The 25,403-nt window shown below is 49.9% G+C and overlaps 1 protein-coding gene across 7 annotated transcripts in view; it reads left to right on the top strand.

The window, feature by feature from the left end:
• The first annotated feature begins 12,566 nt into the window (after positions 1-12,566).
• Positions 12,567-25,403, top strand: part of GPATCH2L (G-patch domain containing 2 like) — a 54,763-nt gene continuing 41,926 nt past the window's right edge. For 5 of the 7 annotated variants that reach the window (XM_002719634.6, XM_008272013.5, XM_017349462.4 and 2 more), the window contains exons 1-2: positions 12,592-12,720; positions 15,103-15,775. In XM_002719634.6, coding sequence (XP_002719680.1) covers positions 15,114-15,775 — 662 coding nt within the window. In that variant the 5' untranslated portion in view covers positions 12,592-12,720; positions 15,103-15,113. Of the gene's footprint in view, positions 12,721-13,022; positions 13,138-15,102; positions 15,776-25,403 lie in introns of those variants that run through there. The other 2 variants (XM_008272010.5, XM_089322417.1) reach the window with 2 other exon arrangements.

Below are 25,403 nucleotides of genomic sequence, written 5' to 3' on the forward strand. Positions count from 1 at the left end.
ACCGCTTTGTTGACGGAATTTAGAAGAAATACAAAGACCCAGAACTTGTTGGGCTGGAACAAAAGATTATTGTTTTTATCTCTAGCTGCTCTAATAGGAAAAGATTCTCAGTGCAATCCAAGGCCCGAGACTTCCACTCTGGGCATTCATGCAGTAACAGGGCTGTGTCCCCTCTCACCTCACACGATGATAGAAGTACAGAAATCCTCTGCACCCAGCAAGGTAGAACAAGCAGTGTGTGTTTGGAAAACAGTAAAAAAGTGTGAGTCACAGCAAAGCAGGAAAATACAAGTATAATGGGGGAGAAAACCAGAAGTGACACAGACGACAGAAGCAGTGGCTCCTAAGACCCTTGTTCCGGAGGAGAAGAGTGTCCTTGGCCTCACAGGCAGGCGGAGGCGGCTCGAGCCTGTGGAACTGTTAGGGTCCGAAAACGCCCACTGCCCGAGGAACGACTCCAAGAGACTTTTCTCTCATGCAACCAGCAAAGGGTTAAAGATTTATTGATCCAACATGTTGGGGCTCTCTGAACACACAAGGACAGAGGAGCAGCGAGGAACTACAACATAGGGTTTATAAAGGCAAAAACCGCAAAATCGGGAGGGGGGAGAGAATACACGGTTGCTAAGCGGTTGCTAAAATCTTACAATCAGCAAGTATGATCTTAAGACATAGACAAATCACATCTTCATTATTAGCCTGGGTAACCCAGGTGCAACCTTTCTACTTTTAAGCTTGAGCAATCATGCTAGGGGGTTTTTGTGTTCTGCCAAGGGTGATGTAGTGCACTGCTATTGTCCGACTATTTGAGATCATAGTTTCAGACCAGAGTCTCACAGTGGGGGGGTTGCTTTCCCAGAATGGAGTCTCAAGTGCCCCAAAATGGAGTCCCTACTGTCAAGGGGCTACTTCAGAACAGTGGTTAAGGTGCCACTTGAGACACCCACATCCCATACCAGAGTCCATGGGTTTGAGTCCCAGCTCTGCTTCCTGCTCCAGATTCCTGCTGATGTACACGCTGGCAGGCAGCAGTGATGACGGAAGTACCTGGGTCCCTGTTATCCACGTGGAAGACTCGGGATGAGTTTGGTCTCCTGGCTTCAGCCTGGCCCAGCCCTGGCTGTTGGGGCCGTTTGGGGAGTGATCCAGCAGATGGAAGATCTCTTGCTTTCTCTGTTTCTCTCTGTCTCTGTCTCTCTCCGTGTCTCTCTCTCTCTCTGTACTTCTCAAATAAATAAAGTAGTATAACTTTATCAACTTTTTTTTTTTTTTGACAGGCAGAGTGGATAGTGAGAGAGAGAGACAGAGAGAAAGGGCTTCCTATTTGCCATTGGTTCACCCTCCAATGGCCGCTGCGGCTGGTGTGCTGCGCTGATCCGAAGCCAGGAGCCAGGTACTTCTCCTGGTCTCCCATGGGGTGCAGGGCCCAAGCACTTGGGCCATCCTCCACTGCACTCCCTGGCCACAGCAGAGAGCTGGCCTGGAAGAGGGGCAACCGGGAAAGAATCCAGCGCCCCGACTGGGACTAGAACCCGGTGTGCCGGCGCTGCTAGGCGGAGGATTAGCCTATTGAGCCGCGGCGCCGGCCAACTTTATCAACTTTTAAAAAGGAATCTGCATAAACAAGGCTTCTAAACCTCCCCAATTTGTCACCACGGGTTCATACACTTGTCCTCCAGTAATATTTCTGTATGACTACCCATCACAATGCAGTTTTTCCTGCTTCGATGGGTCTTCATTTCTGAAGGCTCCTCTGTCACATACAACTTCTTTAAAATAAATCTGTGTTTTCCTCTTGTTAATCTGTTGCTTGTTACAGCGACTGCAGCCATGAATCTTGCTTGGGCCCCTGCCACCTGTGTGGGAAACCAGGATGGGGTTCCTGGCTCCCGATGGAAGACCTGTTTCTCTCTCTCTCTCTCACTCTCCCTCTCTCTGTTATTCTGCCTTCCAAATAAAGAAATCATTTTTCAAAAACCCTACAGTTGTGCTATTTATTTTCTATTTGTTGATCTGTCCTGTGTTTCTTTGTTTCTTCCTTCTCTGGATTGTTTTTATGGTTTCATCTGTCTCCTTTGTTAGCTTACTAGGGAAGCTACTATAACCTCTGTGTTATATTTTTCAGGGTTGTTTTAGGATTTGTAATATACATGTTGAACTGGGATTTAGTGGTGAGTCTTCAAGTGGTATCACAGCTCTTCTGGCCTCATGAGGCTTGTAATGGTATACAGCCACCTTCTCTCTCCCAACCTTTGTTCTGTTCTTTTTTTAAAAAAAGATTTATTTATTTATTTGAAAGCCCGAGTTACAGAGAGAGAGGAGAGGCAGAGAGAGAGAGAGAGGTTTTCCATCCACTGGTTCACTCCCCAATTGGCTGCAATGGCTGGAGCTGTGCCGATCTGAAGCCAGGAGCCAGGAGCTTCTTCTGAGTCTCCCACACGGGTGCAAGGGCCCAAGGACGTGGGCCATCTTCTACTGCTTTCCCAGGCCATAGCAGAGAGCTGGTTCAGAAGTTGAGCAGCCGGGACTAGGACTGGTGCACATATGGGATGCCAGTGCTTTAGGCCAGGGTGTTAACCCGCTGCGCACAGCACCGGCCCCCCCAACCTTTGTTCTGTTGTCGTGTCAGGACACTGAACTCTGCCTGGTTACAAACCAGTTATATTGCCTTGTGCACACTCTCTGCCCCCTACTTTTTCTCATCTGTGAAGTTTAGATGCTAAAAGTGGGATCTCAGTGAGGGTTATTGAGTTAATCCATATTAATATTTAGAATATTGCCTGGCAACTGCTGAGTTCTCAGTAGATGTTAGCTACTATTACAATCACCTGCTGCATAATTTCATTTTAGTCAATGATGGGTTGCACGTCTAATGATGGTCCCATAAGATGACCATGAATCGGAAAACTCCTATCGCTTGGTGACACCATATCCGTCCTCACTTTGTGGCACAATGCGTTACTCACCTGTGTGCGGTGATGCTGGTGTAAGCACGACTACTCTAGTATTGTGTCACAATGGATTAAGCCTGTAGTGGGGGTGCAGGTTCAAGCCCCAGCTGCTTCGCTTCTGATTCCTGTTAACGCACCTGGGGGAGCAGTGGATGAAGGCTCGAGTTCTTGGGCTCCTGCCAAGAGACCTGGATGGAGCTGTGGATTTCTGGCTTGGGTTTGGACCAGCCTTGGCCATTGCAGCCATTTAGGAAATAAGCCAGCAGATGGAACTTCTCCCTCTCTCTGTCACTTTGCCTTTCAAATATATATATATTTTAGAAAAAGCCCATAACAAACCTGTACTATCAGTTGTATAAAAGTGTAGCACATGCAATTGTGAATAGTACATAATATGTGATAATTATAACAAACACTGTGTTACTAGTCTATATATTTACTGTAATTTTATTGTCATTTTGAATGTATTCCTTTTATTAAAAAATGTTACTGGGGCCAATGCTGTGGCAAAGTGGATAAAGCTATCACCTGCAGTGCTGGCTTCCCATATGGGCACTGGTTCAAGTCTCAGCTGCTCCACTTCTGATCCAGCTCCCTGCTAATACACCTGGGAAAGCAGCAGAAGATGGCCCAAGTCCTTGGGCCTCTGCACCTGCATGGGAGACCCAAAAGAAGCTCCTGGCTCCTGGCATTGTATCATCCCAGCTCCAGCTATTGTGGCCATGTGGGGAGTGAACCAGCAGGTGGAAGATCTCTCTCTGTCTGTGCCTCTCTCTCTCTCTCTCTCACACTGTAACTCTGCCCTTTCAAATACAATAAGTAAATCCTTAAAAAGAATTTACTACACAACACTACACCATGTTATGCAGGTAGCAGCCTCACGCATCTCGAGTCTACTGTGTCTCTTGACTGTATCAGGAGGCCTCATTGGGAGATCCTCCTGCACTGTCCAGGTTTGTGTGAGTACATCCTGAGATGCTCACACAACAGTGAGATCGCCCAGTGATGCATTTTCAGACGTACCCTTGTTAAGCAACTGGTGACCATATTGTATGGTCATCTGACTTCATCTACGCATTTTGGGGGCATTCCCCAGAACACGAGTGCTCTCTAAGTGCGCATTTCCCATCTCTCAACCCCTCCCAGTCCCACTGTAAAGTCAGTTCCCGGTGCCCTTTCAGCTCCTTCCACCTTGCTCCCCCCAAGCTGCAGCTTGAGCTGCTTTTGCCCAGGCTGCAACACTCCAGCTTCTTTGTCCCTTTTCTCTGTGTCTAATGAGCTCCAAGGGAGAGGGTTAGTGGTCTGGGCCCCATTACTTGAGCTCCACAGGTGCAGGTGGCTCCTGTACCTTGTGAGAGTGAGCCCTTCCAAAAGCAGAATTCAGGAGTTTGTAATGCCAAGCTTGCAATGACGGGACCGTTTTAAAACTTAACGTATTTACTTACTTATTTTATTAAAAAGAGAGACAGAGAGAGCTAGAGCTAGATCTCTTATCCACTGGCTCATTGCCCAGATGCCCACAATCAGGAACCTAGAAGTCAATCTGCGTCTTTTACGTAGGTGTCAGGAGCCCAATACTTGAGACATTGCTTCTTTCTCCCAGAGCATGTGTTAACAGGAAGCTGGAGTCAACGGCAGTGCTGGGACTAGAACCCAGACGTTTGGGTTTAGGATGCAGGCATCTCAAGTGGTGTCCTAATATTTGCCTCATGAGAGAACAGTTTCTATACACATAAGGGCAGAAGGCTGAATACCTGTTCATGGTCATTTCACATTTCTGTATAGAGATGTCAACAGGGACGTTTTTACAAGAGCTGCGGATTTTGCCAAACCAAGTGGCTGTAGTACCTTTCAGTTGTTAGGATGAACAAGAAAAAAGCTGTGGAGGGGCCTGGATGATGGGCAGGTGGGAAAGCGAGCATGGACGTGGCTGCGGATAAGAGAAAACTGCCTCCCACCGTGGCCTAAACACAAGGAGAGCTGGTGTGGCCTGGTGCCGCCTGGTGGGGGGTCCTGGGTAGACCCTCCTCTTTCCACCTCTCTGCTCTGCCACTCTCAGCGGGATGTTAGCAGGAAGGCTGTGGCTGATGTCACATTTAGCACACCAACTTCCGGAAGGAGAAGAGAGATGCTCTCTGCCTGTGACTGTCCCTAAGAGTGGAAATGTGTCTCGGAAGGTGATCCCACAACCCTCCTGGCATGTCTCACACGCCCACTCCCGAAACAATCTGCAAGGAGAATAGGATGGTCCTCCCTTGAGATGGGGTGGGGGCTGGCGTTCTCTGAGCACGGGACTGTTGTGTTGTGATGTAGGCTGAATTGTACCCTTGCAAAAACCATACATTGAAGCCCTGACCTCAGTCCCTTAGAACGTGACTGTATTTGGAGCTGGGATGTTTAAAAAGGTAACTGCATTAAAATGAGGCTGTGAGGGTGGCCCTAATCCAACGTGGCTGGTGTCCTTAGAATCAGAAGGAATTTAGACACACACCAGGGTGCATTGCACTAAAGGACAACTGCACAGAGAGGCGGCAGAGGGCAGCCACCTGCAAACCCAGGGGGAAGCTGACCCTGCTGGCACCTTGACCTTGGACCCCTAGCCTCCGGAGCTGTGAGCAAACACACTTCTGTTACTCCAGCCTGGCTGGCAGCACTGGTGAAGTAATGCATTGGGGAGACTGTTAACAGGCAGAGTGGTTTTCTGATAGGCAACCAATAGTGCCTACTACAGCAGGCGTGACAGGGAAAGGGAGGGGTAAGAATAGATAAATACAACTTAGAGATCGAATGCACAAGCTTGGGAGACAGAGCTCAGTGTGGGGCCTGAGCTGTCATTTTCTAGCCAGGTGGATTTGGGCAAAATTCATTAACCTTGCCAAGGATTCTGCTTTGTCACCCGTGAAATGGGGATAGTGTAATGTCATAGTAGGCAGGGGAATAACCCCGTGGAATCTTCATATGTGTGACCATACATGGCCAAAAGGAGCTTGCCAGTCTGATCGAAGTTAAGGAGCTGGAGAGATGATTGTCTCCGATCACCCAGGCAGGCCCACCCCAAGCACACAGGTTCCTGACAGCAGAGGAGCTCCCCTGGCTGCGGGCGAGAGATGCAAGGATGGAAGGCAGGCAGAGGGATTTGACTCCTGCTGGCTTTGAAGGTGGAGGGAGGAGCCACAAGCCTGTGGGTGCCTCAACAAGTTAGAGGTGGGGAGATGGGGGCTTCTCCCTGGCAGCCCTGCTGACTCCTTGATTTTAGCCCGGAGAGACCGGCATCAGGCTTCGCACGGAATTATAAGGTAATGATACTTGGGCATTGTGCTAAGCCACCAGGCCATGATAATTGCGGGCGTGACCTTGGACTTCACAGCCTCTAGAACTGTGAAAACATCCATTTCTGTTCCTTTTAAATGTCCCACCGGCACTGTGGTGTCGTGGGTGAAGATGCTGCTGCAGTGCTGGCATCCCATATGGGCTCCCGGCTGCTCCACTTCCAGCCCAGCTCCCTGCTAATGTACCTGGGACAGGTACTGGAGGATGGTCCAAGTGTTTGGGTCCCTGCACCCATGAGGGAGCTCCTGGCTCCTGGCTTTGGCCTGGCCCAGCCCTGGCTATTGTGGCCATCTGGGGAGTGAAACAGCAGATGGAAGACCTCTCTGTCTCTCCCTCTCTCTCTCTAACTCCGAATTTCAAATAAATAAATGCATCTAAATAAAATAAAATAAAATAAAATAAAATAAAATAAATGTGTTATTTTGTGATAGCAGCCCAAAATGGACACAAGAGATGAGATGGAAAGCACTTTAGATCCTACTGGAAAAATTCTCTCTGTAGAGGTGATGTCTTAGCCAAGCCCTCGAGGATACTCTTAGGTGCAGGGACGCAGAGAGTGAGGCCCTGGGGAGGTTGAGGAACGTGAGCCTGGCGGGCTGGTGCTGTGGGCACAGGGAAGAGGGGCAGGATGAGCTGCAGACAGGCACCTGGCTGTGCAGGCCACGCTGACGACTTTTTTATGAGTGCAGGGAATCTAATGAATCAACACTAGAAAAAAATTTTAAAGTTTTTTATTTTTATTTATATGAAAGGCAGAACGGGGTTGGGGGGAGAGAGAGAGAGAGAGAATCTTTCGCGTGCTGGTTCACTCCCCAGATTCCTGCAACAGCTGTGGCTGGATCAGGATGAAGCCAGGAGCCCAGAACTCTGTGCAGGCCTCCCATGTGGGTGGCGGAAGCACACACTGGGATCAAGACTTGCTGCTTCCCAGGCTACACATCAGCAGGAAGCTGGGTCTGGAGGCAGGAGGCATGGCTCCGTCCCAGGCACGCTGATAGGGGATGACTTGACCCGCTGCATCGAAGTGCCTGCCCCTGAAGACTTTTTGTTTACTATTAATTAATTACTTAAACACTTGTTTAAGTGTTTATTCCCTCCCATGGGCAGCTCCTTTTTCAACTGAGGATTTCTTTGTTCAACTAAAAGTTTCGCTCTCACGCTGAATGGAGGGAAACTTCTAGACTCTCCTCAGTAACTGCTCATCCTTTGGAGGAATTTGTCTGTGTTGGGCCCTCTGTTGAATGCTTTACATTTGCAAGTTCATTTCATCTCCATCCAAGAGACAGGTTAGCGTTTCCTGTCGAGGAGGTGGGGGCACAGAGAAGCAGGCGGCTAACTTGAGACACAGCAAGTTAATTGTTATGGGGAAACTAGGCACAGGAGGCAATTCAAAGATGGCGCCTGCAGGGAAATTAGGCACACATGGCAATTCAAAGATGGCGCCCAAAGGAAATAAGGTGGGTGGTACCCAAAGTCGTTTACCACCAAAGCTGATTGGCCACGCAGCATCAGGGGAGGTGACGACAACTGATGACGAGTGTACAGACATATGGCTGGTCCTGTAAAAAGTCGCCCCATAAAATGACCTTTTAAGTAATTGGTTGGTCCTTATGCCCTGCCCCAGTAATCCTGCGGTCTTGTGCTTTAAAAGGCATTGCTATACATGCAATAGATGAGTTCTTGCTTACTTGACTTGACTTCCTGCTGCGTCTGACTGTCTCCGGGATCGGGAGGCTGGGGAACGGGAGAGCAGCGCACTTACCTTTCTTTGGACCCAGTCCATCCTCGTTCGGGTGGACTAAGACCCTGCAAGTTGTGGGAGCTGTTCAGCCTTCACTTCCTTCCCCTCCTTCGCCACTGACACCTGCTCTAACCTCATCGCCATCAGAGACTTCCTCAGTCACTAAGCGTGGTGACCTTTCCCTAGAGCCACTACTCACCCTCAATTTTCCTTTCCGTCTTTGCCTTACAACTCTGCCATCTGGGTTTAGACAGCAGTGCCCTGCAAATGGCCTCTGTCTCTTTTGAGCTGTCCCTTCATCCCCATCAGATCCCCTCTCTTGTCACCCTCCGTCAACATGTGACTCTGCCATGGCTTCCAGCATCCCATCAAGGCGGAGTTTTCTTTAAAATTGAGATTGAGGCAAGGGCTTTTAAACCCTGATCCAGCCTTTTGTAAACACGTATTCATTTCAGTCGTAACTCACTGAGCACCGATCGTGGGAAAGCCCCGTGCTGGGGCTGAGAACAGGGTGGCTAGGGGTCCCCAGGGCACTGGCATAGGCTGTTTCTGTTCGCATGGTCCTATCTCCAGGGCTTAGCATAGGGAGGGCCAGGCATGTTGCAGGTGCTAGTGAGTATCTGTTGATTGAGTGATTTAGTTGGGGAGACGAAGTTGCGCCTAATTGGCTCTAATTGAGGGTTGAATGAGGAAAGTGCTGTAATAAAGATACTGGCAGGTGCTGTGAGAGGGAGGGAGCCAAAAGAGTCAGCAAGCAAGGGGAAGTCTTCATGGAGGTGACATTGGCATTTGAGCCTTCACGTCACTCTGAATGTTTATTGGGTGTTAAAGGGCCAGCAAGTGGTCTAGCATGCTCAATCGCGATGCAGGTGTCATGAAAGACGGATGAAGTGACATGATCCAAATTGTGTTTTAGAAAGCTCCCTCCGGTACCATTGAGGAGAATGGGTTTTTGCGGGGAGAGACTGCAAATGGGAAGACCAGTAAGGCAGCTACTGCATGGTCCGTAAGAGGGGCCGCCTGCCTAGAGGAGGTCAATGGCAGAGCGACAACAAATGAGGGTGGAGGGGGCGTGGGTGTGAACATCCCATGAGAATGGAAGCCATGAGGCTTTGCGATTAACCAAGTAAAGACGTACCAGGAAGCAGCAGGACCTGCAATGGGGTTGGAGCATCTCATCTGCATGATTGTATTTCATGGTGTTGACACTTCCAAAACAGAATGGCGGAGCACAGGTAGATTTGATAGGAACTCAGGAAGAAACTAAGCTTTCTTTGGATGTCTTAAATTTGGAAATGCCAGTAGAGTAAACAAGTAGAGCTATCAAGCAGAACTCTGGAAGCGAAAGCTGGATTGCAAGGAACTTGGGAGCTGTCAGCGCTGATGAAGGCAGCTGGTGCCATGGGACCTGCTATGATTTGTGGGAGAGAATTCTCACTTAGGCAAGAAAGAGGGCTGGGGGCTGGCGCTGTGGCATAGTGGGTGAAGCCACCACCTGCAGTGCTGGCATCCCATATGGGCGCCGGTTCGGGTCTGGGCTGTTCTGCTTCCAGAGCTCTCTGCCATGGCCTGGGAAAGCAGTAGAAGATGGCTCAGGTCCTTGAGCCCCTGCACCTGCATGGGAGCTCCTGGCTCCTGGCTTTGGATTGGCACAGCTCCGGCTGTTGCAGGCCATCTGGGGAGTGAACCATTGGATGGAAGAACTCTTTCTCTCTCTCTCTGTGCCTCTGCTTCTCTGTAAGTCTGCCTTTCAAATAAATAAATCTTAAAGAAAAAAAGGCTGATGGCTGTGGATACCTGTTGAACATTTCCGTATTGCTGTCCAAGGGAATCACAAATGTAGCACATTCAAAATGGAATTATTCATCTTTCCACTAAACCTTTTTCTCTTCTTGACTTCTCTGGCTATACAGATGGCATTAACAATTTTCTCAGCCACTCAGCCTCCCGTATTTTTTTTTTTTTAAGATTTATTTATTTATTTGAAAGGCAGAGTTACAGAGAGAAAGAGAGAGGTCTTCCATCCGATGGTTCACTCCCCAAATGGCTGCAACGGCTGGAACTGGGCCAATCTGAAGCCAGGAGCTGCTTCTGGGTCTCCCATGTGGGTGCAGGAGTCCAAGCATTTGGGCCATCTTCTACTGCTTTCCCAGGCCATAGCAGAGAGCTTGTTCAAAAGTGGAACAGCTGGAACTTGACTAGAATTCTATTTTACATTTTTTGTTTTAAAAAATTTGTATTTATTTATTTGGGAGGCAGAGAGACAGGAGAAAGAGAGTGAGAGTGAGAGAGAGAGAGAGAGCAAGCAAGTATCTACCTACTGGTTCACACCTCAGATGCAGCTGCTGGGACTGGGCCAGGCCAACCCAGGAGCTGGAAACTCAGTCCAGGTCTCTCCTGTGCCAGGAACCCAATGACTTGAGTCCTCACCGCTGCCTCTGCAAGTCTACATTAGCTAGGAGCTAGAGGGGGCACTGGGTTGTGGGACGCAGATGTCTTAACTGCTAGGCCAGTGTCCTCCCCTCTACGTTTTTTTTTTTTTTTTTTTTTTTTTTTGACAGGTAGAGTGGACAGTGAGAGAGAGAGAGAGAGAAAGGTCTTCCTTTGCTGTTGGTTCACCCTCCAATGGCCGCCGCGGCCGGCGCGCTGTGGCCGGCGCACCGCGCTGATCCGATGGCGGGAGCCAGGTGCTTCTCCTGGTCTCCCATGGGGTGCAGGGCCCAAGCACTTGGGCCATCCTCCACTGCACTCCCTGGCCACAGCAGAGAGCTGGCCTGGAAGAGGGGCAACTGGGACAGAATCCGGCGCCCCGACTGGGATTAGAACCTGGTGTGCCGGCACCACAAAGCGGAGGATTAGCCTAGTGAGCCGCGGCGCCGGCCTTACGTTTTCAGAGTAACCTTTTTATTGAAGTAAAGCAGTCACACAGAAACACATACAAGCATGATCGGTAACTTTTTATATCATTAAATCTTCTTCTATAACATCAGTTTGGGAGGCTGCCAGGTATGGCAGTCCCTAGAGGTCATGGTGTAGTTGACTAACTCCTGCTGTGGGACTGCAGGCCTTTCTCGGGCTTCCTCACTCCCCCCCACTCAATGCTAGAGATGAATTTACCCACTCAACATTACTGTGCCCATTTCCAGTTTTTCCTTAGAATACAATTCGTAGGGGGCAGGATTTCTGAGTTAAAAGGCATGTGCACTTCTAAAAGTAAACCTTTATTTTAGAACAGTTCTAGCACTACAGAAAAATTACGAAAATACCACAATTTCCCTTATGTCAACATTTCACTTTAGTATAGCACTCTTGTCACACTTAATTAACCAATAACCAATATCGACATAGAATTATTCACTGAAGCCCAGCCTCAATTCAAATTTCTGTAGTTTTTGCCCAGCATCCTTTAACTACTTCAGGTCCCACCCAAGATATCGCATCACATTGTCACAGGATTTTTTTTTTTTAAGATTTTATTTATTTATTTGAGTGCTAGTTACAGACAGTGAGAGGGAGAGACAGAGAGAAAGGTCTTCCATCCGCTGGTTCACTCCCCATATGGGGCCAACGGCTGGAGCTGTGCCAATCCAAAGCCAGGAGCCAGGAGCTTCCTCTGGGTCTCCCATATCGGTGCAGGGGATCAAGGACTCGGGCCATCTTCTACTGCTTTCCCAGGCCACAGCAGAGAGCTGGCTCAGAAGAGCAGCCGGGACTCGAACTGGCACCCATATGGGAGGCCGGTGCTTCAGGCCAGGGCTTTAAACCCGCTGCGCCACAGCGCTGGCCCCTGGCGCAGGTCTTTAGGCTCCTCTTAGCTGTGACAGCTTCCCACGGCTTTCTTTCTCTTCCGTGACAGGCCAGGCAGTCTGTAGACTGTCCCTCGCCTGAGGGTTGTTTTTGGTTTTCTGATTCCCCCTGTGACTAGGTTGGCATCATAGGTTGTGGAAGGGAAGTGTGGATCTCTTCCGCAGTCCACATCCTATCCACGTGACTTCTCAGAGCTGGTGCCGAGGGAGGGTCTGTCAGGTTCCCCCACTGTGAGGGTACTCATTCTCCCCCTTTCCACACTGTTGTCTTTGGAAGAAATCCCTGTGCACAGACTCTGTAAGTTGGGGGTGAGGCTTCCGGGTGCGGCATCTCCACAGACTATGCAGGATTCTTCTGTGGGAGACCCTTCCTCGCCACTCACTCACTCCTCCAGTCATCTAGAGTATGAGCCCACGACTACTTCTTTCCTTCCAACAGTCATAACATTTCACCTGTTTAGTTTCCCAAGGCAGGTGTATTTTTAATGCTTTGAGTAACTCAATGCAAAAACTACTCCTTTTGGGCAGTACCAACACTCAAAGAATCAAGATCCAGTTCTCAGCTTCGCAGCGCCCAACTTCCTGACGCCCCCAAGGGAGGGGAGGACCGCGCTCGGGGTCTCCTGGGCTCGGAGACCCTACTAGTGCCGCTATTCCTCGCCCTTCCCGGCGTCCCAGCTGCTCCGTGGCCCCGCCCACGGTGGGGCGGAAGTGGGCGCGGCCTCAGGGCGGAAGCGCCGGGTCGGGCGGGCCCTCCCGCGCAGCCAGCGCCTTCCACCCCGCCGCCGCCCCACCCCTCCGGCCCAGACCGGAAATGAGATCAGAGAGGGAAACCCTGGCGGGGAGACTCGGCCCAAAAAGCGGTGGCCATTGGAGGCGGCTGCGGCAGCCGGTGAGGGGGAGGAGCGGGAGGAGAGGGTCGGGGTCCAGGGGGCCAACGCCAGAGGGGATCGGGGCTGGAGTCTGAAAGGTTCAGGGCGTTCTGGGGCTGCAGCGGCCGGAGGCTGGGGCTAGGGTGGCGGGGCCTTGCTCTTCAGGGCCCAGGGCCCCCATCCCTGATGATGAGCAGCGGGCCACCCCCGGGGCGACCGCCGCCTCCTCTCCCCGCTGCTGTCTGCCTCCCTTGGCGGCAGCGTGGGCGCGCGGTGCCCTGAGCTGTGATCGCCCTCGCCCTCAGCGACTGGCCGGGGCGTGGTGAGGGTCCCTGGAAACACGATTGTCCTCACCTGTGTGGCAGCGTTGCGCCCCCGATCGCGGAGGGCGCTCGGTCGCCACGACTTGCTCTTTGGCAGCTGAGCCCCCGCCCCTGGTGAGCCCCCGCTCGCCGCACCCGGGTCCTGCGCCCAGCGCCCGCCGCGCCTCCTCGCTGTCCCCCCCACTCCTCCCCGCTTCCGCCGCTTCCCCGGGCGTGACTCACACAGCCTCACCCTCTAGTGGGCTGCGTGCTGCACCGGTGCCTGGCGTGCGGGCGCCCCAGGGTCCTCCCCTCACCCCCTGCTTGGATCGCAGCCTTGGAGGCAGGAGAGGATGCTGTGCCGGCAGGCACTGGACTGGCGGGTGTTTGGTGACTTGGTTCCACGTGCAAGTTTGTGCAGTTCTGCCTGCCCGAGTTCTAAAGCAGGCGTTCTTTATGGGGGCGGTGGGCTTAGGCGTTCTCTGCCCAGCGGCTTCTTGCGGTTGCAGGGGTGCGTTGCCTCTCCTCCTCCCGTCACCTGTTACTGCTCTGGAGGATGTGGGCTTGTGATGCGTGTGGCTTTGGGACTCGCTGGTGGTTTTGGACCTCGGTGTTGCCTTTGCTCTCACAGAGGTGGCACCTCCGCTTTCCTGCCTTGGAGCGCAGAGGCCAGGGGAAAGGGTTTTAGAGAGCCTTGTGCAAGATACCAGCTTCGAGAGGGGAAACGCAGGCTGCCCGCGACGCCGCAGGGTTAAGCCCCAAGTAGGGTCTTTGGGCTTAACGAGGGTTAGGGGAAAGGTGCTAATTTAATGTATATTTAATTAGGTGTTGCACAGATTATATTAGACATTTCCCTTTAAAAGAAGAGTTTTGGAAAATTGTTTGTGTTCCCTGTGGTGTCTCAGGTGACTCAGGAAGTGTGAGAGTTTGGTGAGCATGAGTAGCAAAATTGGAACTTGGGAAAGGAGTTAGCCAGAAAGTTCAGCGATTCTCAGCCCTGTCATTTCAGCATAGTTGTACTCTGGTTTTGCAAGGCGGTGCGGCACCAAAACACATACTTAGGATGATCACTTGTTTTCTGAAGGCTGGGGTGAGCAGCTTAAACGTTGCCAGTTACTCAGACACACGTGACATGTCCAGTGCAGTTCCAGACCTAGTAGCTTCCAGGTTGCCCGCGGTACCAGGTCAGGATGGATGAAGCTTGGTCTCTTGCCCATTCTGAGTACAAACTCGGGTCCCTAAAACCGCAAGCCGCCGTTGCCCCCAAGTTGCCTTGCCCTTCCCTGCCCTGTGCGTTCTCAGCAGGGACCCAGACCGCAGGATGGCCCTTCAGCCGTTCTCCCCCCGGGAGACTGGATTCTGCCCTGTGTTTGCCCAGCTCAGCAGCTGTGTGATTTTCTGTCTGATGAGGCATTATCAGATAATTCAGTGACAAGTTTGGGGGAAAATAGGCCCGATCTATTCTGAGTTTATTTGCCTGGTTTTGTTAAGATTCCAGTTGACATCTGATGAGCGTTTGAGCTTTTGTGCTTAACAACTCCTGACTTCAGCCCTTTCACAAGGGCTAAATACGGGCATTTAACACGGACTGGATACCTGTTTTAGTGACTTAAGGGAACATGGGTGGTTTGAAAGATAAGTGTAGCCAGGGGGCCAGCGCCGCGGCTCAATAGGCTAATCCTCCGCCTGCAGCGCTGGCACACTGGGTTCTAGTCCCGCTCGGGGCGCCGGATTCTGTCCCGGTTGCCCCTCTTCCAGGCCAGCTCTCTGCTGTGGCCAGGGAGTGCAGTGGAGGATGGCCCAAGTACTTGGGCCCTGCACCGGCATGGGAGACCAGGAGAAGCACCTGGCTTCTGGCATCGGATCAGCGCGGTGCACCGGCCGCAGCGGCCATTGGAGGGTGAACCAATGGCAAAGAAAGACCTTTCTCTCTGTCTCTCTCTCACTGTCCACTCTGCCTGTCAAAAAAAAAAAAAAAAAAAGTGTAGCCAGGGGACTTTATATTTTCTGTAGGATTCTGCAGTTCTGCCATCTGTCTTAAAAAATTACTTGAACACAGTGGACCCGAGTCAGGCTTTTTTTTTGAACTTCCTTTTGCAGATGTGGCCCTCATGGATGAGCTGGTACATGACTTAGCCTCCGCCTTAGAGCAGACCTCTGAGCAGAATAAGCTTGGCGAGCTGTGGGAGGAGATGGCCCTGAGCCCGCGGCAGCAGAGGCGGCAGCTCCGGAGGCGCCGGGGCCGGAAGCGCCGGTCTGACTTCACGCACCTGGCGGAGCACGCCTGCTGCTTCAGCGAGGCCTCCGAGTCGAGCCTGGATGAGGCCATCAAGGACTGTCGAGAAGTGGCCCCGGTCACCACTTTCAGCGACTCTGATGACACCACGGTGGCCAAACGGCACCCGGCGCTCAATGCCATTGTGAAGAGTAAGCAGCACTCTTGGCACGAGTCTGACTCCTTTACTGAAAACGCGCCTTGCCGACCCCTCCGGCGGCGCCGGAAGGTGAAGCGGGTGACGTCCGAGGTGGCTGCCAGTCTGCAGCAGAAGCTGAAGGTGTCGGACTGGAGCTATGAGAGAGGCTGCAGGTTCAAGTCTGCCAAGAAGCAGCGTCTGTCCCGCTGCAAGGAGAACACTCCCTGGGCCTCCTCGGGCCACGGCTTGTGTGAATCAGCAGAAACCAGGACTTTCCTGGGCAAGACAGGCAGGAAGGAGAGGATGGAGTGTGACGCCGACGAGCAGAAGCAGGGCTCTGATGAGAACATGTCGGAATGGTGAGCTCTCCCTTACAGTCAAAGATGGTCCTGGGTGACTACCTAGAGCGCCAACCCACAGTCTCGTGATGAATGCCATTTTCTTTCAAGCCAGCCAGGCTTGCGTTGACTCTGGCTTGCTTTGAATCAATCAGTAGTTTAACGATAGCTGTTTAAAGTGCTATTCATGAGTCTTGATTTCCTTATTTCAAGAAGGCTACATAGAAGAGAAAAATAGGTTTCTAAAAATGATGCAAAATATATACCTCAAATACATAGCCGAGGGTTCTATTTGAAGAAAGCAGTCTGCTGCCACCCCTGCCGCGGGGTTCATGCGTGTACCTTATTCTTTAGAAGCAGGGCCTGAGCAGATGCTGGTGTGTAGCTGAGCACGTGTGTGTGGGGGGTTCTCCGTGTTCCCTGTGCACGTGTGTGTGGGGGGTTCTCAGTGTTCCCTGTGCACGTGTGTGGGGGGTTCTCAGTGTTCCCTGTGCACGGCCTTTCCCACTGAGAACCATGGCCACAGATGCCCTTGAGCTGTGAGTCTCTCTGCTGCTCCTGCTTGGGCCGTACTGAGTTTATCTTTTCTGTGACTAGCATTCAGGTTTTCTGCACCCATGACGGATTTTGAAAACAACAGCACTGCCTGCCGTTGGTCTTACACCAAATAAGAGTAAGTCAGGAAGGCGGGCCACTGTTGAGGGCGTGTTTAAAATGTCAGTGTCATTTTTGCTTTCTGTCTTTCACCTCTTAGCTAGTCCTGGGACCGCGGCACCCGCCCCCCACCCGATGCTGTAAGATGGTCGCTCTTCCTCCTTGCTGTCCACGTCTCAGGGAGGATGCTGGTGGTCTTTTAGGTGGGGCACTTCTTCCTGAGCCTTGCGGGACATTTAGCCCCGCCACATCCTTCCCACGCCTCTTGTTTGTGTCACCCCCATGCTTCCAGGGATGCTCCCCAGGTGGGTTGCCTACTCCTGCTTGAGAACTGCTGGGTTCTGTCATTGTTACTATTAGTTAGGACTCATTGAGCACTACCTGTATGTCGGGCACGGGCTACACGCTTGGCCTATGTTCTGCAGTGCTCAGAATTCCGCTGGGTCGTAGGCACTACGACTTGTATTCTATAGAACAGGAAACTGAGGTGCAGAGAGGTTACATGATTTGCCCATGATCACCCAGGGCCCAAACTGAGAAGCAAGCCTGGTCCCGATGCAGAGCCTTCATCAGCACGCTTTGTTTGACCAGCATGCTTTGCTGTTTAACCAGCATGCTTTGCTGCCCCGTGAGTCTGCCTCTTCTCTGATCTTTTCTCTCTCACTTTCGTGACTGTGGAGCATATGACCTTTCTTAGGACTTTGCTTCTTGGGAAGTTCAGTGTAAAACAAAGACATAAATCTCAGGTTCTCTGAGGTGAGGCTGTGTCAGGGCGAGAGGCTGTTTAGGTCTGCATACCTGCACCTTTGTGGATGGCTTTTAAATCAGTGTTTACTTTTCTTGCTTTGTATTTGCCAATCTGTTCTACTATATTGACATAGGCTTGGCTTTGCTAATTTTCCTCTAATGCCTAATTCTTTGTAAGGCTTTTTTACCCAATCTGTATGTTTATCTTTTTGGATTTTAAAACTGTTTTCCCCTCCTCATGAAAGAAATGCTTAGTCAATGTGTAGCCTTTCACAATGTATTTAAAAAACTTTTTAAATTATTTATTGGGGGGCTGGCATTGTGGTATAGCAGATAAATTGCCACCTGCAATGCCGCACCCCATCTGGTGCCAGTTCATGTCCTGGCTTCTCCACTTCCCATCCAGCTCCCTGCAAATGGCCTGGGAAAGCCGTGGAGGATGTCTCAAGCGTTGGCCTGCCACCCACGTGGGAGAACAAGATGAGCTGGCGTTGACCTGACTCAGACCTGGCCATTGTGGCCATCTGGGGAGTGAACCAATGGATAGAAGATCTCTCTGTCTCTTTATCTCTCCTTCTCTTTCTGTAACACTGACTTTCAAGTAAATAAATACATATTTTTAAAAAATTACTTATTTTTTTATTTGAAAGGCAGCCAGAGATCTTCCATCAGCTAGGTGTTTCCCCAAATGTCCACAACAGCTGGCGCGGGGCCAGGCCAAAGCCAGGAGCCCTGGAACTCAATTTGGGTTTCCCACGTTGGGGGCAGGGACCCAAGTCCTTGAACCATCATTGCTGCTTCTCAGGGTGTGCTGGATCAGAAGTGGAGCCGGGAATTGACCCCGGGCACTCTGACAGGGGAACTGGGTGTCCCAAGTGGCGACATAACTGCTGCACCAGGCATCTCTCCCGCCCTTCCCAATACCGAAACCCTTTCTTAAAGCATTCAAGTTTGTTTTCACGTTGAGCATATAAACCACGTAGCAGTCTTCTCATTGTTGAAAATGATGCTTTTAAAAATAGCCTGTTGGAGGCCGGCGCCGCGGCTCACTAGGCTAATCCTCCGCCTTGCAGCGCCAGCACACTGGGTTCTAGTCCCAGTCGGGGCACTGGATTCTGTCCCGGTTGCCCCTCTTCCAGGCCAGCTCTCTGCTGTGGCCAGGGAGTGCAGTGGAGGATGGCCAGGTGCTTGGGCCCTGCACCCCATGGGAGAGCAGGAGAAGCACCTGGCTCCTGCCTTCAGATCAGCGCGGTGCGCCGGCTGCAGCACGCTGGCTGTGGCGGCCATTGGGGGGTGCACCAACGGCAAAGGAAGACCTTTCTCTCTGTCTCTCTCTCTCACTGTCCACTCTGCCTGTCAAAAAAAAAAAAAAAAAGCCTGTTGGGATGATAGCATGTATAGGACTCTTTCCTAGAATTTCTTGTTGAACTCTGACGTAATTGTGTGAAGAGATGGACCCTGGCTAGGGTGGTAGCCTCAGTACAGCCCCGGGATAGATGCATCTACTGCACGCTGTAGTCGGGCTGCGGTGGAAGACGTCCTAACTGAAGGAAGTCTGAGAGCCTGGCTGCACCACAGTCGGCAGGGATTCTCACGGAGTTCCTGGTCTTCACTTTCAGGAGACTTGTTTCCTTGTTCAGGCTAGCTCCCTTGTTCGAGTTCTTTCTATGCTGGATTTCAAAGTCCTTGCAGCCATGAGGGAGTAATGGGTAGAACAGTAGGAGACATGGAATGAGAAACATCTTTAAGTCTTCTGAATATTAGGAGTTGTAAATTTTTGCCTTGGTTCGTTGCTAGTTACAAAGATGCGTTGTGTTTTCCCTCCTTAGTCCGAGCTGTTCTATGGGGAGCATGGGGTGATTCTTTCTTATTCTTTGCATTTTATGTTTAACCTGTCTTCAAAAGGAAAGTGGAATTAAAAGATTTTAATTTTCTTTAAACCAGTCTTTATTTAATGTATCTGAGAGGTCGCAACAGACAGAGCAAGAGAGCATTTCCACTGCTGGTTTATTCCCCAAATGCCTAGGGGCCAGGAGTTCCATCAGTTGTCCCGCAGGAGTGGCATGGAGCCATCACCTACTGCCTCCCCGGGTGCATATTAGCAGGAAGCTGGAACTGGGAGAGGAGCCAAGACCTGAACCCAGGCACTCTGACATGGATATCAGTGCCCCAGGCGACATCTTATCCACATGACGAAGGCCAAACCCAGATCTTTCAGTTTTTAAGTTGTTGTCGACTATTATGCATTCGTTATAAGCAGGGCTAGTATTAGAGTGTAAGTTGATCATAGTTTGTGATTTAGGTATTATACCGACTTAATGAGTTGATTCTGTCAAAATGTTCCCACTTTTTTTTTTTTTTTTTTTTCTGCCTTAAAAGAAATACTTTTAAGAGTTCTTGGGGCCAGCACTGTGGCACGGCAGGTTAAGCTATCACTTGCACTACCAGTATCCCATTTGGGTGCCGGTTTGAGTCCCGGCTGCTCCACTTCTGGTCCAGCTCCCTGCTAATGGCCTGGGAAAGCAGCAGAAGAGGGCCCAAGTGGGCCCTCTGTCACACATGTGGGAAACCCAGAAGGCTTTGGCCTGGCCCAGCCCCAACCATTGTGGCATTTGGGGATTGAACCAGCAAATGGAAGATCTCTGTCTCTGTCTGACTCTCTTTCTCTTTCTGTAACTTTGCCTGCCAAATAAATAAATCTTAAAAAAAAAAAATTCTCTTGACTATTCTCTTGACTATTCTTTCATCACCCTGTTTGGGTGTGCCACAGTTTATTCAAATGTAGGCCAAAGTGTAGAAATCTACTTTTTAGTCAGTGGTGTTGAGGAGGATTGTTGGAGCAGTGATCCATTCTGTGAAGTTCTTTTTTTTTTTTTTTTTTTTGACAGGCAGAGTGGGCAGTGAGAGAGAGAGAGACAGAGAGAAAGGTCTTCCTTTGCCGTTGGTTCACCCTCCAATGGCCACCACGGCTGGTGTGCTGTGGCCGGCGCACCGCGCTGATCCGAAGGCAGGAGCCAGGTGCCTCTCCTGGTCTCCCCATTCTGTGAAGTTCTTAAGATGGACTTGATCATTAGGCTTGGCGCAAGCTTAGTCAGTGGGTAGATTCTTGTTTTTCTAAAGCAGTATTAGATGTTTCAGATTTGAAAATGAGTGTGTCAATTAGCTTTATTTCTAATTCATTTAAATTTATTCCTTGCTAACAAAACATGAGGTTGTTTTAAGCTTAACCAGAATTTTTTTTGCTTTTCTCTTTCTGTTCTTCCTTCAACTCTACACCAGCAATCCTTCCTGAATTAAGAGGAACTGAAAGTGTCTATGATATAGTAGTTTTCTTAATGCTTACATAAAAATCAAACTGTTATATTTTTTTCTGTGTGTGTGTTTGTGACTATCTTAAAATAGAACAACTCTTGGTCAGATTCCCTTCTGTTGATCTTTATTCAGATTGTCTGTAGGGCAGCTATTAACCAGGCAGCCATAGCCTAATTTTGCTGTTTTTCACTAACACATCATTTGTCCCCTTGAATACGTGGTTCAGCTTTTTTCCTTTCACGAGTGGCTTGGCCGGCTGATGGCCTGAAGTCACATTCAGGAGCCTCCTAAAGTGATGTATTAGAGGCTAATCTCCCAGGAAAGAAAATACTCCCCTCTCTCGGAAGGCAAGTGACAGAGACAGAGTGCTAAGCCTCCCCCGCCTTCTGCAGCCCAAGCTGACCTCCTGCGGCCCCTTGGTGCCTCTTGTTTTCTTATTTTTATAGAAAATCAATATCCCTTCTGACACAAACAATAGCTCAGAAGCAGGAATAAATGGCGGTGAGCCGAGATCTCTGTCCATCACCTCTCACTTTAACTCCCCCAAACTCTTTAATTATGAGCGTGCTTTGCTCCAGGTGTTTGTGACAGTGAAATTGCTAAATGAGGACCATTTTAACCAAAGATTGGGTGATCAATAACACTCTATAGCAGTAGCTTGTTGGATCAATAGCATTCATTATTTCATGGTTAAGGTAAGTAGCCTCCTTTGCAAGTGGAGGTCATTAATCAGAGGTTACTGAGGCTATGGAGAAAATGTGTGTGGTAGGGAGCTGACTCAGAGTGTGTCTGCCAGTGTTGCATTTGAGGGTGTTGACTGGCCAGCTTGGTGTGCTTAGATTTATTCAGAGTTCTGCTGGTATGTCCTTAGGGAACAGCCGAATAAGACTGAGAGGTGGTTGTGACACCTTTGTTGTGTTTCTTGAAAGAACTGTTACTGCTGTTCTGTGTGGCTACAGAGGAGGGAAGTAGGACTTAGGGCTGGAAAGTACAGAGAGGGAGGAGCCAGCATTGTGGCACAGTGGGTTAAGCCACCGACTGTGATACTGGCATCCCATGTGGACACTGGTTTACCTCCTAGCTGCTCCACTTCTGATCCAGCTCCCTGCTAATGTGCCTGGAAAAGCAGCAGCACATGTCCCAAGTCCTTGGGCCCCTGCTGCCCACTGGGAGACCCAGATGTAATTCCTGGCTTCTAGCTTCAGCCTGGCCCAGTCCCAGTGGTTGCAGCTACTGGGGAAATGAATTAGAGGATGGGCGATCTCTCTTTTTATCTCTCCCTCTCTGTCACTCTGCCTTTCAAATAAATAAAAATAAAATCTTAAAAAAATTAAAAAGAAAGTACAGAGAGTTAAACATTGCCTCAAGATAAAATGTAACAGTGTGAAAGTTAGAAGTCTATAAAAATGAAGTTCAGTTCGCTGTTTAACCAGGCGATGAGTTCTGGGTCACCGGGGGGATTCCCGCATGGTTGCCATTTCTTCCCGAGTTCCCGGAGAGTCAGGGCGGAGCTGAAAGCCCCCTAGGAGCCTCGCCACGCTGAGATTCCATGATTCTTTTCCACCACAGCCAACCTCCCATCGTTGTCTTCTGATTTTAAAAGGCAGCTGAGAGACGGCCTCAGTTGCTTACTAGAACTCTTAGGAAAACATTGCGGACTCCCATGAGCAGAGACGCGGACTTAACGATCGGCTGATTGCCAGGAGCTGCTCACACTGCGAGGCTGGGAGCAGGCACTGGAGAATGCGCAGGAGCCGCCTGTCGGCCGTGCTGAGCCTGCCCCGGAGGGCGCCACCTGCATCCCTGCTCTGCGGCCAGCCCTGGGGTCAGCAAGAAAGTGGTGGCCTCGTTGCTTCTATGACACGTTGACCTCTGCTCTCCAAGATGGGCTCAGTCTAGTTACAGCGAGTGCAGCGAGCGCTCCTCCCCTCTTGTACGAGGTCTCCTTGAGTGCACGCCCTGTCCCCTCCATCCGGTGAGTTTGTTCATTGCTGTAGATCAGGGTCCTCAGCTTGCACCACTGACCTTTTGGACTGGACAGTAGTCTATTGTGGGCGTGCGCGTGCATTGCAGGGCCTCCGTGCACTGATGCCAGCAGTTCACCGGCCCTCCCTTCCCTCTTCAAGTTTTGACTACAAGGAATGTTCCCAGAATTGCCAAATCCTGGCAGGGGGTGGCGGGGTGGGGGTGCAAAATTGCCCCAGTTGAGAACCACTACTCTTGGTGTTTCTCGTACTGAAATTGAGTTTTTACTTCACTTGCCTTTGCCAACAAGGATGAGGTTCAAATTTAGAGAACTTAATGAGGCCCAAACCGTCTTTTATATGGAATAAAAGTACGATAGTTTTAAAACAAAAGTTTTTGTGGATTTGAAAACTGTAGCCTTTAATGGTGCCTCAAAAGGGCAAACAGGTCACTCCCAGAGCTTGCACAGAAGAGCATCTCGGATGAGAGCATTGCTGAGTTGGTACCGAGGTTTGCCACGCTCTGCTGGCACTGTGCGTCTTGGAGAAGAGGCCCAGTAGTGCTTTACGGGGCCTGACACGCATGGTGGTAATATAGTTCTGTGACAGTGATGCCATGCCCAGTCCTGTGGTCTACCCGGTGTCTCTAGTGACACAGAACCTCTAGATGGATGTATGTGGAATAAAACAAAGCAGAATATTACTTGCAGAATCCAAGCGGTGGAGTGTGTTGACTATAATGTTGAGTTTCAACTTTTTGTGTTTGAAAATTTGCAGAATGAAATGTTGAGGGTTAACCTTTAGAATCTTCGCTTAAGCGGACTTTCTTTACACTTCTGTTATTTCGCTTGGATGTGGCTCACTTGTTTTTCTAACATTATTAAGAATAATTAGGTAATTCAACTGCTGATCCCAAATCCAGGATTTAATTTTGTTTGTACCTTATTTAAAATGGTGGCTATGCTGCTGAATAAAGTGTGGAGCGTTCTTTAGCGAAAGACATTGAGGGAGAAGTGTGATATACTATAACTACTTTTACTCTCAGAGGAATATTTTTGAGACATTTTCTGGCTCCTGAAATGGGATGATTTTCTCAGTGTTCCAAGGTTAAATTCTGGGCTTACTCACCTCTTACCCATCGCAGAATATTCTTCAGTGGAGAGCCTTCTCGCTTACCTCTTCACATCCTTCTCCCAGTCTGGACTAGTGGTCTTTTGTAAGGTGCACGTGTTCCAGTTATGCTGGAAGCATTTGCTAGTTGTAGTGTTCGTTACAGCAGTGCCTGATCTTTGGTGGGGTAGTGTCAAGTGCTTACCACGTGAATGTGCAGAGGTTTGGGAGCATTGGGAAAAATCCTTTCTCCTGCCTTTTCTGTTGGAGATTCTTTATTCTCCCCACTTTTTTGAATCGTGTAATTATTTGTCAGATTAGTATATTTTCTTCAAAATCTGTTAGAAACATTCTCAGGTGATCTGCGTCTACACACTCTTCCGGATCAGACCTGCAGATTGTCAGGGCAGGAGTTCAGAGCGACTGGGCAGGCAGAGGCGGAGGCTGCTGCCCTTGGGAAGACGGGACGGTGCTCCCGGCCATCTCTGGGGGCTTCGCCCGGTACTTTTGTTTGAGAATCATACAGGCTTCAGAGGACCACAGGGAGGGTCAGCACAGAGGTAGGAGCATATTTTTTTCTCATAAAAATGAAGAATGGGGCTTTCCCCCGTGGCCTAGTAAAAGCTTATAGCAAAAAAGTTGTAAACACCCTTGGAGGTTTTGGAATAAGAAAAAAATGTGTAGGAACTTGACATCTTTGACTTTCTAGACTTGGGATCTGCAGAGGCACTAAAAGTGTCTTTATTGAAAGGTGGAGCTTGTTTGTAACAGAATATTATATTGAGTTAGCTAAATTAGCGTCTTTTTTTAATTTTTATTTTTTGAAAGTCAGAGTTACGGAAAGGTAGAGAGAGAGAGCGTCCATCCACAGGCTCACTTCTCAAATGGCCGTAACGGACAGGGCTGAGCCAGGCCAAAGCTAGGAGCCAGGAGCTTCTTCTGGATCTCCCATGTGGGTGCAGGGGTCTAAGCACTTAGGACTTCTTCTACTGCTTTCCCAGGCGCATTAGCAGAGAGCTGGATCGGAAGTGGAGCAACTGGGACTCGAACTGGCACTGGAATGCCTGCATTTCAGAAGGTGCCTTTACTTGCTATGCAACAATGCCAGTCCCTAAATTAATATCTTATCATTGTCTAAGTCACTGTTACATTGATATTTATTTATTTATTTGACAGATATAGTTAGACAGTGAGAGAGAGAGAGAGAGAGAGAGAAAGGTCTTCCTTCCGTTGGTTCACCCCCACAAATGGCCGCTACAGCCAGAGCTATCCGATCCAAAGCCAGGAGCCAGGTGCTTCTTCCTGGTCTCCCATGCTGATGCAGGGGCCCAAGCACTTGGGCCATCCTCCACTGTCTTCCTGGGCCACAGCAGAGAGCTGGAGTGGAAGAGGAACAGCCGGGACTAGAACCCGGTGCCCATATGGGATGCCAGCGTGACAGGCGGAGGATCAACCAAGTGAGCCACAGCACTGGCTCCTTTCTTTCTTTTTTTTTTTTTTTTTTTTTTTTTTTTAAGTTACCATCTCTAAGTCAGAAGTGAGTGAAGTCTGTGAGACTGGAAAACTTAGGTCTGTAACTTGGAAGGGGTTATATTTACTTACACTTTATAAGAGGCTCTTTTTTTTTTTTTTTTTTTTTTTTTTTAATTTAAAAATTTATGTGAGACAGAGCTCCCACCTACCAGTTCACTTCCCAAATGCCCACATCAACTGGAGCTGGGCCAGGCTGAAGCCGGGAACCTGAGACTCAATCCACTTGGGTGGCAGGGACCCAAGTACTTGGAGCCATCACCTATTGTCTGCTGGGGTATTCTTTAGCAGGAAGCTGGAGTCAGGAGCTGGAGCTGGAATTGAGCCCACGA

Source organism: Oryctolagus cuniculus, chromosome 20 (genome assembly GCF_051225735.1).
Source record: "Oryctolagus cuniculus isolate XC-2025 breed Fujian yellow rabbit chromosome 20, ASM5122573v1, whole genome shotgun sequence".
Taxonomy (NCBI): Eukaryota; Metazoa; Chordata; class Mammalia; order Lagomorpha; family Leporidae; genus Oryctolagus; species Oryctolagus cuniculus.